Source organism: Crinia signifera, chromosome 1, assembly GCF_055691185.1.
Source record: "Crinia signifera chromosome 1, ASM5569118v1, whole genome shotgun sequence".
Lineage (NCBI taxonomy): Eukaryota > Metazoa > Chordata > Amphibia > Anura > Myobatrachidae > Crinia > Crinia signifera.
This window is the reverse complement of record NC_139217.1, coordinates 445,642,415-445,656,395: the sequence shown is the minus strand read 5'-3', so window position 1 is coordinate 445,656,395 and position 13,981 is coordinate 445,642,415. Positions and strand designations below refer to the sequence as shown.

The 13,981-nt window shown below is 44.9% G+C and overlaps 1 protein-coding gene across 2 annotated transcripts in view; it reads left to right on the top strand.

The window, feature by feature from the left end:
- The window catches only part of NNT (nicotinamide nucleotide transhydrogenase), a 108,178-nt gene that overhangs the window by 55,157 nt on the left and 39,040 nt on the right, over positions 1 to 13,981 (top strand). For both annotated transcript variants that reach the window (XM_083153961.1, XM_083153970.1), the window contains exons 14-17: positions 956 to 1,151; positions 3,288 to 3,521; positions 11,371 to 11,531; positions 12,860 to 13,039. In XM_083153961.1, coding sequence (XP_083010087.1) covers positions 956 to 1,151; positions 3,288 to 3,521; positions 11,371 to 11,531; positions 12,860 to 13,039 — 771 coding nt within the window. The remainder of the gene's footprint in view (positions 1 to 955; positions 1,152 to 3,287; positions 3,522 to 11,370; positions 11,532 to 12,859; positions 13,040 to 13,981) is intronic.

Below are 13,981 nucleotides of genomic sequence, written 5' to 3'. Positions count from 1 at the left end.
ATGGACAAATCCAGATCCAGGGCTTCCTCTACTCGGTCTTCCCCCTAAAATCACAGCGACAAGCCTCCGTTTGGAAAATGGAGACACTTGCAGACCCCTGTATAGGAAGAGATATGGAGAATAGGGACACAAAAGTAATTATGCCTCTTTATTAAGCATTGGTCAGACCGCACCTTGAATGTGGAGAACAATTCTGGGCCACGCACTGCAAAAAAGATATCGTAGAACTGGAAAAAGTCCAAAGAGGAGCAACAAAGCTGATAATAATAATGGGTTGGAGAAATTAAATTATGATGACAGATTGGACAATTTGGGATTGTTTGTGCTAGAAAAGAGAGGGGAGACGTGCGTGCCATGTACAAATATATGGGGGCCAATATAAAAAAAAAACGGTCAAGGTGCCCTTTTTGCTTTGAGGAAGGACTCTAGGACACGTGGGCATGAGTTTAGACTAGAGGAGAGAAGATTTTGCACCCTTCAAAGAAAAAACTTAGTCAGGACAGTAAAATTTGTGGAACGCAGAGACAATAAATTCATTCAAAATAAGGTTGGACAATCTATTGGGCAAAAACATCCAGGGGTACAAATAACAATCATAATCTTTATATTCGTAAATCAGGTTTCAGTTTATATAAGGGATGTAGCAAATGGATCATGCGCTTTAATAACGAAGGTTGAACTTGATGGACGCATGTCTTTTATTTAGCCTTAACTACTATGTAACCCAAACAGCAGACTGTCTATTACTGACATTTTGCCGTCAATAAGCAACCAACATTGCAGGACCCATAGACGAGGAAACATTGGTACTTTGCATCCTGAATCTCCTGCTTGGGGTGTGCTGTGGTTATGGGGGAACATTTATTGTTACGCATACGGACTTCTGCCCAATAAGGAAAGTAATGACTGATCGTATGCAGAATGGCCAGCTGACTATCTTCCCGCTGTGTTTCAGATGATCTACCTGGGCTCCGGTCTATGCTGTGTTGGTGCCCTGGCCGGCCTGTCCACGCAAGGCACCGCACGTCTCGGTAACACACTGGGTATGATGGGAGTTGCCGGAGGGATAGTCGCCACCTTGGGTGCCCTCAAGCCAAGTCCTGAGTTGCTGGCGCAGATGTCCGGAGCAATGGCACTTGGTGGCACTATGGGTAAGTGTCTTATTTTTCAGGAATTATGGCCGCATTGTGTGAAGACCGTATTTCAGAACCAAAGAGGATAATTCATCGTGACAGGTTCACAGAAACGGTTCACTCAAGGACCTGAGCTACTGCCGGTGCTTCGTGCTGCCGCACACAATCAAAGTTCTCCCCTCTTATCCCTATTATTTCATTGTCTGCCCCGTCTCTGATGCATCTTTGAAGTGAAGGAGAGTTATTTTAGACGGAACAAGCCTTTCCAAACGATTGCATCACGCCTCCCTTCCTACAAGGCATGTTGCTGACTTGTTGTTGGGTATGGAGTAGGAATGCTGTCCCTTTTGATGGCATGATCCCCGAACAAGCCTTTTATCTTCAAACAGCCAATGGTCCTGAATGCCGAGCAGGCCGTGTAATGAGTACTTGTGTGTACAGCTGTTTGTCTGCTGGAATCAGACTCAGGTTATTGGTAGTTTCCAATGCAGATCTAGTGCTTCCTCTGCACAACATCCTCACTTACTACTAAGGGGTCTGTTCAGATAAGGGAGAGTTGCAATGGGCTCCAATGTTGTGCTGCTGTGACAGCATTGCCACGCTGGTGATGGCGCCCTAAATTGCCACAATTTGGTACCTAAATGGCACATTTAAGTTTGCCGATCCATAGGAGTGTCATTTAACACTTCATTGTTCCAAATAGATTCGAACAATAAGTGTGCTCTCTGTAATGTTCGTCATTTTATTCCCTTCAGACCTTCGTTGTTATAATGTCACCTGTATTAAACCAGATCGGTATAATAGAATGCGGGTGATTAGTAACTAATTTAAGTCCTGCATTATATGGGCAACACAAGCACCATGGGAGCTGGAGTTAGAAGATGGTCTTATTAACGTTGCATTTACATTATATTATAGAAACACCTGTTGTTGAACTTAAGTTTTTGGATGAATATGATACGTTATTTAGCCTGGATCATCCCATTATAATAATTAATGGGGTCCCATTGACATAAATTAAAAAACGCATCTTTATAAGTATTCAGCTCCCAGAGTCTGCTCCCTCCACCAGTATGTGTAGCGACAGGTGAACATTAAATGATGCTCTTGCATCACTTGAAAGTAGTGAACAATTTTTTAGCAGATGCAGTACTTGTAAGTGCCTGCAGGTGGCAGTAACAAACAGTCTTTGACAGTGTATAGCACCATTTTACTGGGTTAGTAAATGAACACCGGGAATACAGACTACTTGACAACCTATACACCTTGTTTTATTTACGTGATTGATGGTATCAAAGAAGTGTCTACAATATAAACTGAGTTTTTTCCCAAAGTTTGGAGATAGATAATGTATTAACCAATCAGAATACAGCAGATTATCTCTCTCTTTGTCTCTCACCAAACTTCGATAAATTTCCCCTAAAAAAAGGAATTCAATCCAGGATTGTGATTGTCGGCAGTGTGATTGTCGGCAGTAACTCGACAGCCGGAATTCAGTGTTCCGGCTGCCGAGTGTCGGAAAGTCAGTTAATAAGCGAAAATGGATGCAGATTTTTGAAAAATGTCTGTGAATGCCGTTGTTAACATTGAATAGGTGTGCCGATATATCAGCACAGAATGAATACCCATGCCTCTTAGCAGGATGAATACGTCTTTATTCCCACCAGCAAAGCCGATATTGCCACGCCTTTATTTATATGAAATACAGCAGCTTAAACGCTGCCTTATCAGATAATCTTATGATGCGACTTGAGAAGTACAGATTGGATGTTTTCCCCCAAAATAGGGAAAGTATAATATCTTCCAATTTGTATTATGTCCTAATAAGAAGTGATCCTGTACCAGCCAGCTAGCTTAGTAAATATGAAGTAGGTGTGGTTTTTTTTCTTCAAAGCACTAAACTAATCAGAGCGCTGCGTTCTATCATTCTGAAAGCCGCTGACTTTCACCTTCGATTCTTTTCAAAAGGATTAAGCGTCTTCCAACGCACATTACAAATCTGGAGCGGAAATTCCATTTTGGGCAGAACGGAGCATCGGACCTAGACTGTTCCGACGGCAAAACGAACTTGTTTTCATAAGTAATGTCATCTTGTTTTAGGATCACAGTCTGTAAAGATTAATTCATTTAATTTATTTTTTCATCTGCTTCCAGGTCTGACCATTGCCAAGCGTATCCAGATCTCCGACCTACCTCAGCTCGTGGCTGCTTTTCACAGTCTGGTGGGTCTGGCGGCTGTCCTCACCTGCGTGGCTGAATACATGATCGAGTACCCGCACTTTGAAACAGACCCCGCGGCCAACCTCACCAAGATCGTGGCCTACCTGGGCACCTACATTGGCGGCGTCACTTTCAGCGGCTCTCTCATCGCCTACGGGAAACTGCAGGGTGAGTGATACGCAAAATAAAATACAATTTCGGTCCCATCCCACATCCTTAGCGCCAAGTTATTTTGCTTAAAACAAACAAGGATAAATCGTAATCCCGGAGTCTTATTCCAAATAGACAACTGGATGCAATAAGTGTAGCTCCAGGTGTTGTGTATAAGGAGGTCTGGGAGCAATTTTCCCCTCCATGTGTTTCACTCATTGCGAGTGTTCCCTCGGTGAACGCGGTAGATTCGGTGTTCTGGCGCCATGCGCGGCTCGGACTCAGCTTCTCCTGCCACCCAGGTTTTCAGATGTCTTATGTGACACAGGCGAGAATTCTATAAATAACCTTTTAGGTCTGTACGTTGCTCCCCAAAACGCTGCCATGTGTTTCCTTTCATGCTCGCGTGTTTGTCTTTTAATCGGATATAATTATTTCCATTTTTTACCGTCAGAGGAATCTTGCAGCTTTCAGAAGTCGACGCGTAATCTGGCAAATTATTTTATTTTCTGTTATGTGATCATTTTTTTTTTTGTATTGTTAGTAGATGTTAAAATGTTTTACATTAGTCCCCTATATATGGAGGGGTGAATGTAGTAGCCTGCTGTATGGGAGATGTTTTACATGGGCAATCATTTAAAAGGCCAAACCAGATTAGCTTTGCTTTTTTACTAATTGCCCCTTTAAGGCATCGGACAATGCTGATTAAACTCCTACAAGTGACCTGATACAAGAGAGAACCCCAAATCTCTCTGTGTATCCTCTATACCCTGTACCTGTATATTATACTATTGACTGTTCTTGTTCTATAATGGCTGTTGTAGTCCACACACATTTCTCTGTCCTTTGATTAATCAGGACATAACCCAACACGTTTATTATACCATAGTTTTTGTTCTTCAAATATCGTTTTGTTCCATTGCTGGCAAACTTGCAGTACAGTGTGTAGGTCGACATGCATATTGTTGAAATTTTTTTTTTTTCCCTTTTATTTTTTTTGCAACTTTTTTTATGCTTTGCCGTCCATGACTGGTAGTGGAGCGATGTACCTTGCCCAACGTGTGGTGACCAAATTTGGGGTCTATGTCTTGAGATCTACAAATGAACGCACCAAAAAACCCATGTCGACCTTTTCACAACATTTTGTCTGTTAACATTGTGCCGGTTGACCTTTTGGGGTCAACCTAGACTCTGTCTGCCTTTCTCATAACCGACATAATTTACCACACCCAGGGGCTGATTTATACCCCTTTTACACCAACGAAAAACCCAGGTCGGACCCAGGTTGGACCCAGGTCAGTGTTGGTGTAAATGGGACCAACCCAGGTCCATTGACACTGGTCTCCTACCCAGGTCCTGACCAGGGTTGAACACTGGTCGGACCTGGGTCGTGAGCGGTGTAAATGGTCCCAACCCAGGTCGGGACATCTGGTTAGTGCTTAAAGGATACCAGAAGCATGGGACGCCTTTCCGTAAGTCAGTACCATGCGTTCCACAGTGCATTGCCATACCTCCCAACTGTCACGATTACAGCGGGACAGTCACGATTTTCGGGTCCTGTCCCGCTGTCCCACCCACGGCAGGCATTGTCCCGCTGCGGGGGGTGGCTGTTGGGAGACCCCCCAATCTAATAGAATAGACGCTGTGGGCATGCGCACAGCGTCTATTCTCGTATGAAAATGAGGTTGCGGCTAATTAGCATAAGCTGCGCCCTCATTTGCATACGCCCCGTCCCCTTTTCGGGCACTCGCGCGAGTGTCCCTATTTCCCCAACACAGAAGTTGGGAGGTATGCATTGCAGCAGCAGAAGACAGCAACCCGTGCGGACAGTGCACACAGGCTGCTACCTGGTACTCCACAGGTGGACCTGCCACAACCCTATCTGGCACTAGGATGCAGCGCTGTCAGGCAGTAGTGGGACCAAGAGCTTAAAGGAGGAGGGTGCGTGATGTGCCTCCCACTCCAGTGACTCCATTTTTTAAGGGATACTGTATATACAGTACTCTACCTACAGAAATCATTTATGAATGTTTTGGGGGGGCTGGGGGGAGGGGTATGGATTGTATGGTCGACCTAAAGATTGTCGACAGTCATAAGGTCGACATACTGCAAGGTCGACAGGTGTCTAGGTCGACATGGGATAAGATCGACAGGTCATCAGGTCGACACAAGCATTAGGTCGACATGGTCTAGGTCGACAGTCAAAAGGTCAACATGGGGTTTTTCACTGTTTTTTTTTTTTTTACCCGAATGTCGACATAGTTTTAAGTGTCCATGCACTCGGCACACTATTTTATTCTCCCACAATGCCCCAGTGCAGTGATGGCTAACCTTGACACTCCAGCTGTTGTTGAACTACACATCCCAGCATGCCCTGCATCAGTTTTAGCATGGCCAAATAGTAAAACTGTAGCAGGGCATGCTGGGATGTGTAGTTCAATAACAGCTGGAGTGTCAAGGTTAGCCATCACTGCCCTAGTGGATATTAGGGCATGAAATACCGCCTGTCGGCTCATTAAACAGTGAAAAATCCTATGCCGACCTAAAGCTTGTGTCGACCTAATGACTTGTTGACCTTGTCCCATGTGGACCTTGCAGTATGTCGACCTAGTGGTGAGGGCCTAATGACTGTCGACCATCTTTAGGTCGACCAACTGAATGCTGCTGCAGGGGCAGAGGACTGGGGGGAGCACATGGGTGATGATGCACTTTTATACCGCTATGTGCGCTTCATCACTGAATATAACTTTTTGACAATATATTTTGCTAAATAAACCAACCAACATTTTTCAATGCTAACTTTTCATGTCTTTTAATTTTTATTTAAATCATTGAGGGAAGGTTGGCTGGCAGTTTATCAGTCCTAAAATTGACATTTTTAATGTCATCCATAGGGAAAAGCAGGGCTGACCCAGGTTCAGTGTAAATGGTGCAGACCCAGGTCCGACCCAGGTTGAAGTGCTGTGTAAATGGGGTATGAAGCAGGGTCCAACCCTGGAAACTTCCGTGTTCAAAGACCAGGGTCCGACCAGGGATTTTGGTGTAAAAGGGGTATTATTAAGCTCGGTGAAGTGATAACCTATCTGGTTTTTTATCAACGGCCAATCAGCTCCTAACTGGTGTAGTTACAGGCTTGGTTTGAAAAATGATAAGTAGGAACTGATTGGCCGGTGATAAAAAACAGACACTTTATCACTTCACCGAGCTTAATAAATCTACCCCACTATCCGTTCTGCCCCAACAGTCTGCAGAGATCTTCTGCCAGACCTCCATTGGTTCTACATCAATGGAGCTTCTGCTCCGTAGATGTCCTATAAATGGTCGGCGATGCTATCTACATCTGCATCACTAGCCGCACACTTTATGTAATTCTGTACAATCATTTGGAATAACATCTCTAAGACGTTCCAGAGCCTTGCAAATTATTTTTGGCCTGGCTGCATTTTCCTGGCTGAAATCAAATTATTCTGTTAGCATAAACTTTTGGTAACGGCTAATATTAAACTCATCAATTAGACCAAAGATACACATCTTGGATACCTTACTCAGCACAACAAAGCTGCCAAACCGTATTAAATAACACTTCTCCCCAAAGTGCTTCTAATTGCGCAGCGTGGCTGTACTACCGCCGCTTGACACAGGTCATACATTTCGCATTTGTCAGTGTCTATTTTCGTGGGCTGGAGCCACGTTTAGGCTTGTCCAGAAAATCTCGATCACTCCAGTGATGTCATCAGTTCATAAGGAGTTTATAGGCTGCACCCTCAGGGGTGAATTTATGAAGCTTGGAGAAGTGTTATCTATCCCTATAAAGAACGTTATGAGCAAGGTGATAATGGTTCAGCCAATCAGCTACAACATGTAAATTGACAGGTAAGAGCTGATTGGCTGAACCATTATCACCTTGCTCATAACGATCTTTATGGGGATAGATAACACTTCTCCAAGCTTCATAAATTCACCCCTCAGTCATTTTGGTTCAGGCCACAATCTGGGTTAATGGAAATGTAATCCACATAATACATAACATTATAGCATCATGGGGTCTTATTTACTAAGCCTTGGAGAGAGAGAGAGAACGTGGATGGAGATAAAGTACCAGCCAATCAGCCCCTAACTTCCATGTTACAATCTGTGTTGATTGGTTGGAGCTTTATCTCCATCCACTGAGGGGGGTATTCAATCTGAAAAAAGGTTTCTTTAGACCGTGCATGGGGGATACAGTCGTATTATCTATCACACTTAGGTCGACACCGTTGGGTCGACAGGGTTTTAGGTCGACATGGATGAAGGTCGGCATGGTTTTAGGTTGACAAATGCGTTAGGTCGACATGTTTTTTGAGCTGACGTGTCGACAGGCGGTATTTCATGCCCTACCATCAAGTATGGCGTGGTGAGAGAATATAATAGTGTGCCGAGCGCAGCGAGGCACCGCGCCTGAAGCATCGCGAGCGGCTGCGGTTGACCTCCAACTGTGTCCAGGTCGACATTCGGGTCAAAAAACAGTGAAAAAGCCCATGTTGACCTGTCGACCTAACCCATGTCGTTCTAACGCATTTCTCGACCTAAACCCATGTCGACCTAGACACCTGTCGACCTTCACCCATGTCGACCTAGAACCCTGTCGACCTTGCTGCCTGTCGACCCAACGGTGTCAACCTAATGACTGTCGACCTAATTGTTGTCGATAATACGATCCACACCCGTGCACGGGTGGGTTCTTTTTGTACCCCGTTGTTCCTGATCTTATGGTCTTTTTGAGATTTTGGCGCAACCTGCTTCAAAACTTTGGCGACTTTAAAGACGCCACCTATTCTCAAGTGGGCTGTAACTGTTCCAAGTTTTGTGGACTATATCTCAGAAAGACCATAAGATAAGGAACAACGGGGCACAAAAAGAAAAATCTTATAAAGATACCTCGATGCATACAGAACCCCGACTGAACGTGTCAATTTGGCACGCCGACCCAGCAAACCCCCCCCAAATTACTCCCAACTTAAGGCACAACTGGGTCCACCAACAAAATAAGTAAGATATAAAGACCTCTCATGTGTAATGTTCTCTTTCATTCTAATTTCCCATCAGGCCAGAGCAGGTATACCGCTGCTTCCCCTCGTGGCCATTGGACCACGCCTCATATCGGTCATACTTCCCCAACATCAGATGGTAGGGGCTGGCACAAACATGGTCACACTGACCATGTGGGATCAGATTTCCATCTCATCTAATGGGCGCATTAACAGCTGAAATTTATTGCCAACTTGTCAAGGTGTACAGTGATCACATCACCTTACGTGGACAAGTTGGGTTTGTGCACTGCCTTTGATAACCACAGGAAAGACGCGCAAGATGAGCAGCGAATCGGCCGGCCGAGCACGTCCGCCACAGGCAGTGCCCCGAACCTCTTATCAGTGGATTAATGTAGAAGTTAATTTGAGCAGTCACTCAGCAAAGGGTTAACTTGCATAATGGCAGCATATTCTCTTAGCCTTTTTAATGACGTTACCTGTAGGTCTACTTCATCTACAAATAATCCACCTTGGCACATCTAAAGTTGTCTTTTTGCTAAGCCTAGAAGTTTATATAATCGCTCTCTGAACCATGTATCTAATAATACGCTTAAAAGGAGTATTAAAGAAACAGACTTTGTAGCCATAAACAGATTATTTATTCCGTTATCTGGGATTTGGGAAAATTACGTTATTTTGATGGTTCAGTAAAACTGTAATTTAAAAATGAAATTATACCCCAAACAAAAACCAAGGAAACGCCAGCCTTTTCTTCCCGGGTTCTTCATACCTCTGGAGCCTCTCTGTTCTCGCATTGTCCCTTAAAGCTTTTCCAAGCGCTGATTAATTCACAACACATGGTGCTTTCCGTTATCCCTTTTACCAATTTAGTTGGTGCATTCACAGTTGTGGAAATACATTGACAAGAATATGCAATACACATGTTTTTTCGAATCGTGCTGGCACTAAAGGTTGTTGATGACGGAGCGTCGGCCGTTCATTAGCGTGATTTTAAATCTCAGTGACCTTTAAAAATGAGGCAATCGGTAATATTGCTAATACGGACTCCAATGCCGCAGTCTGGGTATGTTCAGGCTAAATGATTTTGCAGCGCACAGTTGCCCCCTGCGTTCCCGGGCAGCCGGTGTATTGCGCAGCTCAGTAGTGCACTGTCCACGTCATTAATTGATTTTAATCGTTTTTAAAACTCTGCAGCACTTTTTTGGAGTCATTTATGTGGGAGGAAACCTATGCAGTCATGGGAACAACATGCAAACCCCACACACACACACACACACACAATAGTGCCTTGGTCAGGAACCGAGCTGATGACCTCAGGGGTCAAGGTCAAAATGGACAAGAGGTCGAAATGCGCTAGGTCAATACTGACAAAAAAGTCGACACAAGCAAAAAATCAACATAGCATGAAAATGTGGACATGCATTTTTCATGATTTTTATTTTCCTTCCTGTGGATTTTTCATGCATTGGAAGTGTGCTAAGTTCAGCGGTAGTGAAGAGAGGCACCATGCCGAAATAATGACGAGTGTACACAATACACTATTTGAGGGATCCATGTCGACGCAGGCACAACAACCTGCAAAACTCATGTCAACCTTTTCATGTGTTAACCTTTCCCATGTTAACATATTGCTTGTGTCAACATTTTGACTTACAACATATCGACCTTGTGTCTGTCGACATTCATGGCAAACCTATTGACTGTTGACCTAGACAGCGTCAACCCTATGATCCCTACCCCATGTATATCCCCCTCCCATAGGAGCACAAACCTGCACAAGTTCTGTAACAGTACCTGGTACGAATATATAACGCCGGGTCTGCCACATCGGCTGGAAAGACTTTGTGAAGACTGTACAGCAATATGCCGGAGACGTCTAGTCACTCACTGAAGATACGGGCATCCATTCTGCCGACGGTACGAATGCCATCAAAGGCTGGAACGGTCATGTTCCGTCCATTAGTACACTACATCTAGCGATATCGTTTTGTTTGATGCGCAGCATATCTAACCAAACGTTCATTGCTAGGGAGCACGCGATCACGGCACACAAAGTACGATATTGGATATATGTCTTTACGCAGCATCATATTGTGCTGACACTGCTCCATTGTGTACGCACAATAAAGACGGCCATACACTGAGCGTTTTGTGCGTTTAGAACTAGATCGCATCGCATGCGATGTGCTAAAACAACGTGCGTTTCGTACTAGATGCGATCTAGTTTTAAAAAAATACGTGCAGCACATACTTTTTGTGCTTCTCGATGTGCGGCAGCGACGTTGTCTCGCAAAGCAGGATTGCACCAAGTATGGGCACCTTAAGGCGGAGGCTGACTGACCACTCCTGACCAGAAATGCTTATCGCCCCGTACACACTAGGCGATATTGTTTAACAATATTGATCAGAAAGGGCTTCGTTAACGACGCCGTGCCGCCGCCCACCTTGGAGCCGGCATCAGCAAGTGTGTATGGGGCTTTACGAAATACACTATGGTCCAGCGACTTGCAGAATGCAGTGATTACAACCCCCCCACCCCTTACAAATATTATCGGAACATCTCCAGTTGATACTATTGGGGGATAGAAAAAGATGTTACTACGCTTCCCCCTTAATTCCGATGAAATATTGCTGAAGTCAGGTCTAAAAAAAACTTTCTAAAATGAGTTTTTCCGACCTGCTCCATAATGGTGTCTGCAAAAACCAGTAGATCATTTGCAGGTATTTCACCTCGGGGAGTTTTCCTGCGTTCATCTCCCACTTCACTGGAAACTGATGTTATGTGACAGCACCGCTTTATTCTATAAAGTCTCTTCTTATTTTCCTTCCATAAACAGGAGTCCTGAACTCTGCCCCTCTCCTTCTGCCGGGAAGACACGCTCTGAATGCTGGATTACTCGCAGCCAGCATTGGTGGGATGGTCCCGTACATGCTGGACCCCAGTTACACCACTGGCATCATGTGCCTAGGCTCAGTCTCTGCCCTCTCTGCTGTTATGGTAAGTGTCAAAACAAACCTCCCCACCTGCCATTCAGTGCTCTCATTAAATGGAGTGAGTCTAAATAAGGCAGAGGGCTTCCATGGCACCCTGGGAGCGTTTCTTGTGTGACTGTGTTGTACTAGAATGGCGTTTGACACTACCTTATGGTTAATACACATAAGGGCATATTCAGTTAGCTGCGGGGCTTATTGTAGCAGCATAGACTCCATTTTTAACGCCCGGGTGTAACCTTGTGAGGTACTTACCGCGGGTGTAACCTTGTGAGGTACTTACCGCGGGTGTAACCTTGTGAGGTACTTACCGCGGGTGTAACCTTGTGAGGTACTTACCGCGGGTGTAACCTTGTGAGGTACTTACCGCGGGTGTAACCTTGTGAGGTACTTACCGCGACTGTAACCTCGTAGAGGGTACCTTACCACGGCTGTAACCTCGTAGAGGGTACCTTACCACGGCTGTAACCTTGTGGGGGGGGGGGTACCTTACCGCGACTGTAACATTGGGGGGGGGGGGGGTACCTTACTGCGGCTGTAACATTGGGGGGTACCTTACTGCGGCTGTAAGCACGTGGGGGGTACTTTACTATGGCCATAACCTTGTGGGGAAACTTATGCGGACTCGACCTCCTGGGTTGCGAACAGAAATTAGCTGTAACTGAGCCTGTGGTCTGTAATTGAATAGCTCCAGGCACTGTTACAAGCCCTCTGTAAGCCCAGCGGCTAAATGAATATGTCTCAGGGAACTTGACTCCGAGTTGAATGTAGTGGAGCATTTGAAGATAAACCAATCAGTGTTTCAGCCTATACGGACACTGAAATTAGGAGCACGGTGTTTGCCTATACACCAAAACGCGCTGAGCTACTTGTTACAGTTCCAGATCAGCACCAAAGTTTTGAGGGAAGACTTGCTAAAATACACAGATGGACTTTAGCCACCCAACAGGGAAATTATCTCACCCCAGGCTGGGTATTATACCGGAACTTATTATATTACTGGCATTACTTATATGCCTTGCTCCCGCACCAACCAGAAGGGAGCCCTTAGCGCACCAACAACTGAACAACACCTAATCTTCGAATAGGGTGTGTGTGTTCCTTAATACCCAGGAATATATTTTAACAGTGTTTATTTGTTGCTAATTCGAGCTCAGATTTATGATAGTTAATATTTATTTTTTGTTTTTGTACCATTGTGTATATGATTACTGTCAGTGAAACAGAGCTGCTCATCCATTTCTTTTTCATCACAATGAAGATGCTTTATTATGTGTATTTCATATATGTGTGGCCCAGGAGCTAAACTTGACCTTAGTTGTGTGTTCCCCGCAGGGCGTTACCCTAACAGCGGCCATCGGGGGAGCTGACATGCCAGTCGTCATCACAGTGTTAAACAGTTACTCTGGCTGGGCCCTGTGTGCCGAGGGATTCCTGCTCAACAACAACTTGCTGACCATTGTTGGGGCTCTCATCGGATCCTCCGGGGCAATCCTGTCCTACATCATGTGTGTGGTAAGGAAAGCGAATATCCTGTGCTGTAAGAGTGAGGCATTTCATTGCTTTCCAGGACAGCAAATATGGATGTTAAACAAGCACCATGCTGATCTACTACTCCCACCTCATCCCACTCGGCCCCCAGCGTAGCAGGTGTAAAGGTGGCCATACACACGCAGATTTATCTTCAGATCTGGCTGGTTAGAACAAAAACCTGGTTATGGATGAGAGCAAATGAGTTGACCATTTGCTTGGAAATGCTGGAAAACTGCCAAACTGTCACTCATCCATAACCATGTTTTTGTTCCAACCAGCCAGATCTGAAGATAAATCTTACTTGTATGGGCACCTTAAGTGAGAGGTACTATATTTTTTAGACAAAGCAACAAAATAACTGTATAGTTACAATGTATCCAATGCATTGTTGCCTTGAGTGTCACAAAAATCGGGCTCTCCTCCACCGGGAGGGTGGGCAGGTCTCCCACACCCCCCAGAGCCACTGTAACAAATTCCAGAATTTGCGGCTTTGGGGACGGGACGGGACTAAACTGACGCAAATCATGTCATTTCTGCCCCACCCCCTTTTCACGGACCCGCAAACATGGGAGTTTGTATGGAATGGGGGCGTGGCTTGGTGAGCATTTGGTCTCAGCACAGGGCTTCTCCCAAAGAGACGCAATTAAAAGTCGGTAACCCTGATCCAAAGTACATACCGGGGCTTATCTGTTGTGTCCAGTAGCAACAATACTAAATAAATTTGCCTGGAAGACAAAATTACCATAATCTGAAGTCTTCCGTTCATTGCCACCTGTAACCACAGACATATACACACACATGCTGCCAGTTCGATGACCCTGATCTGTACAAATAAAGTATTTATCCCATTCCATTGATACATCCTGAAAACTTTTTTAAAGGCAACTGGGATATAAAGAGATTTAGTGCAGACATTTAGTTGAT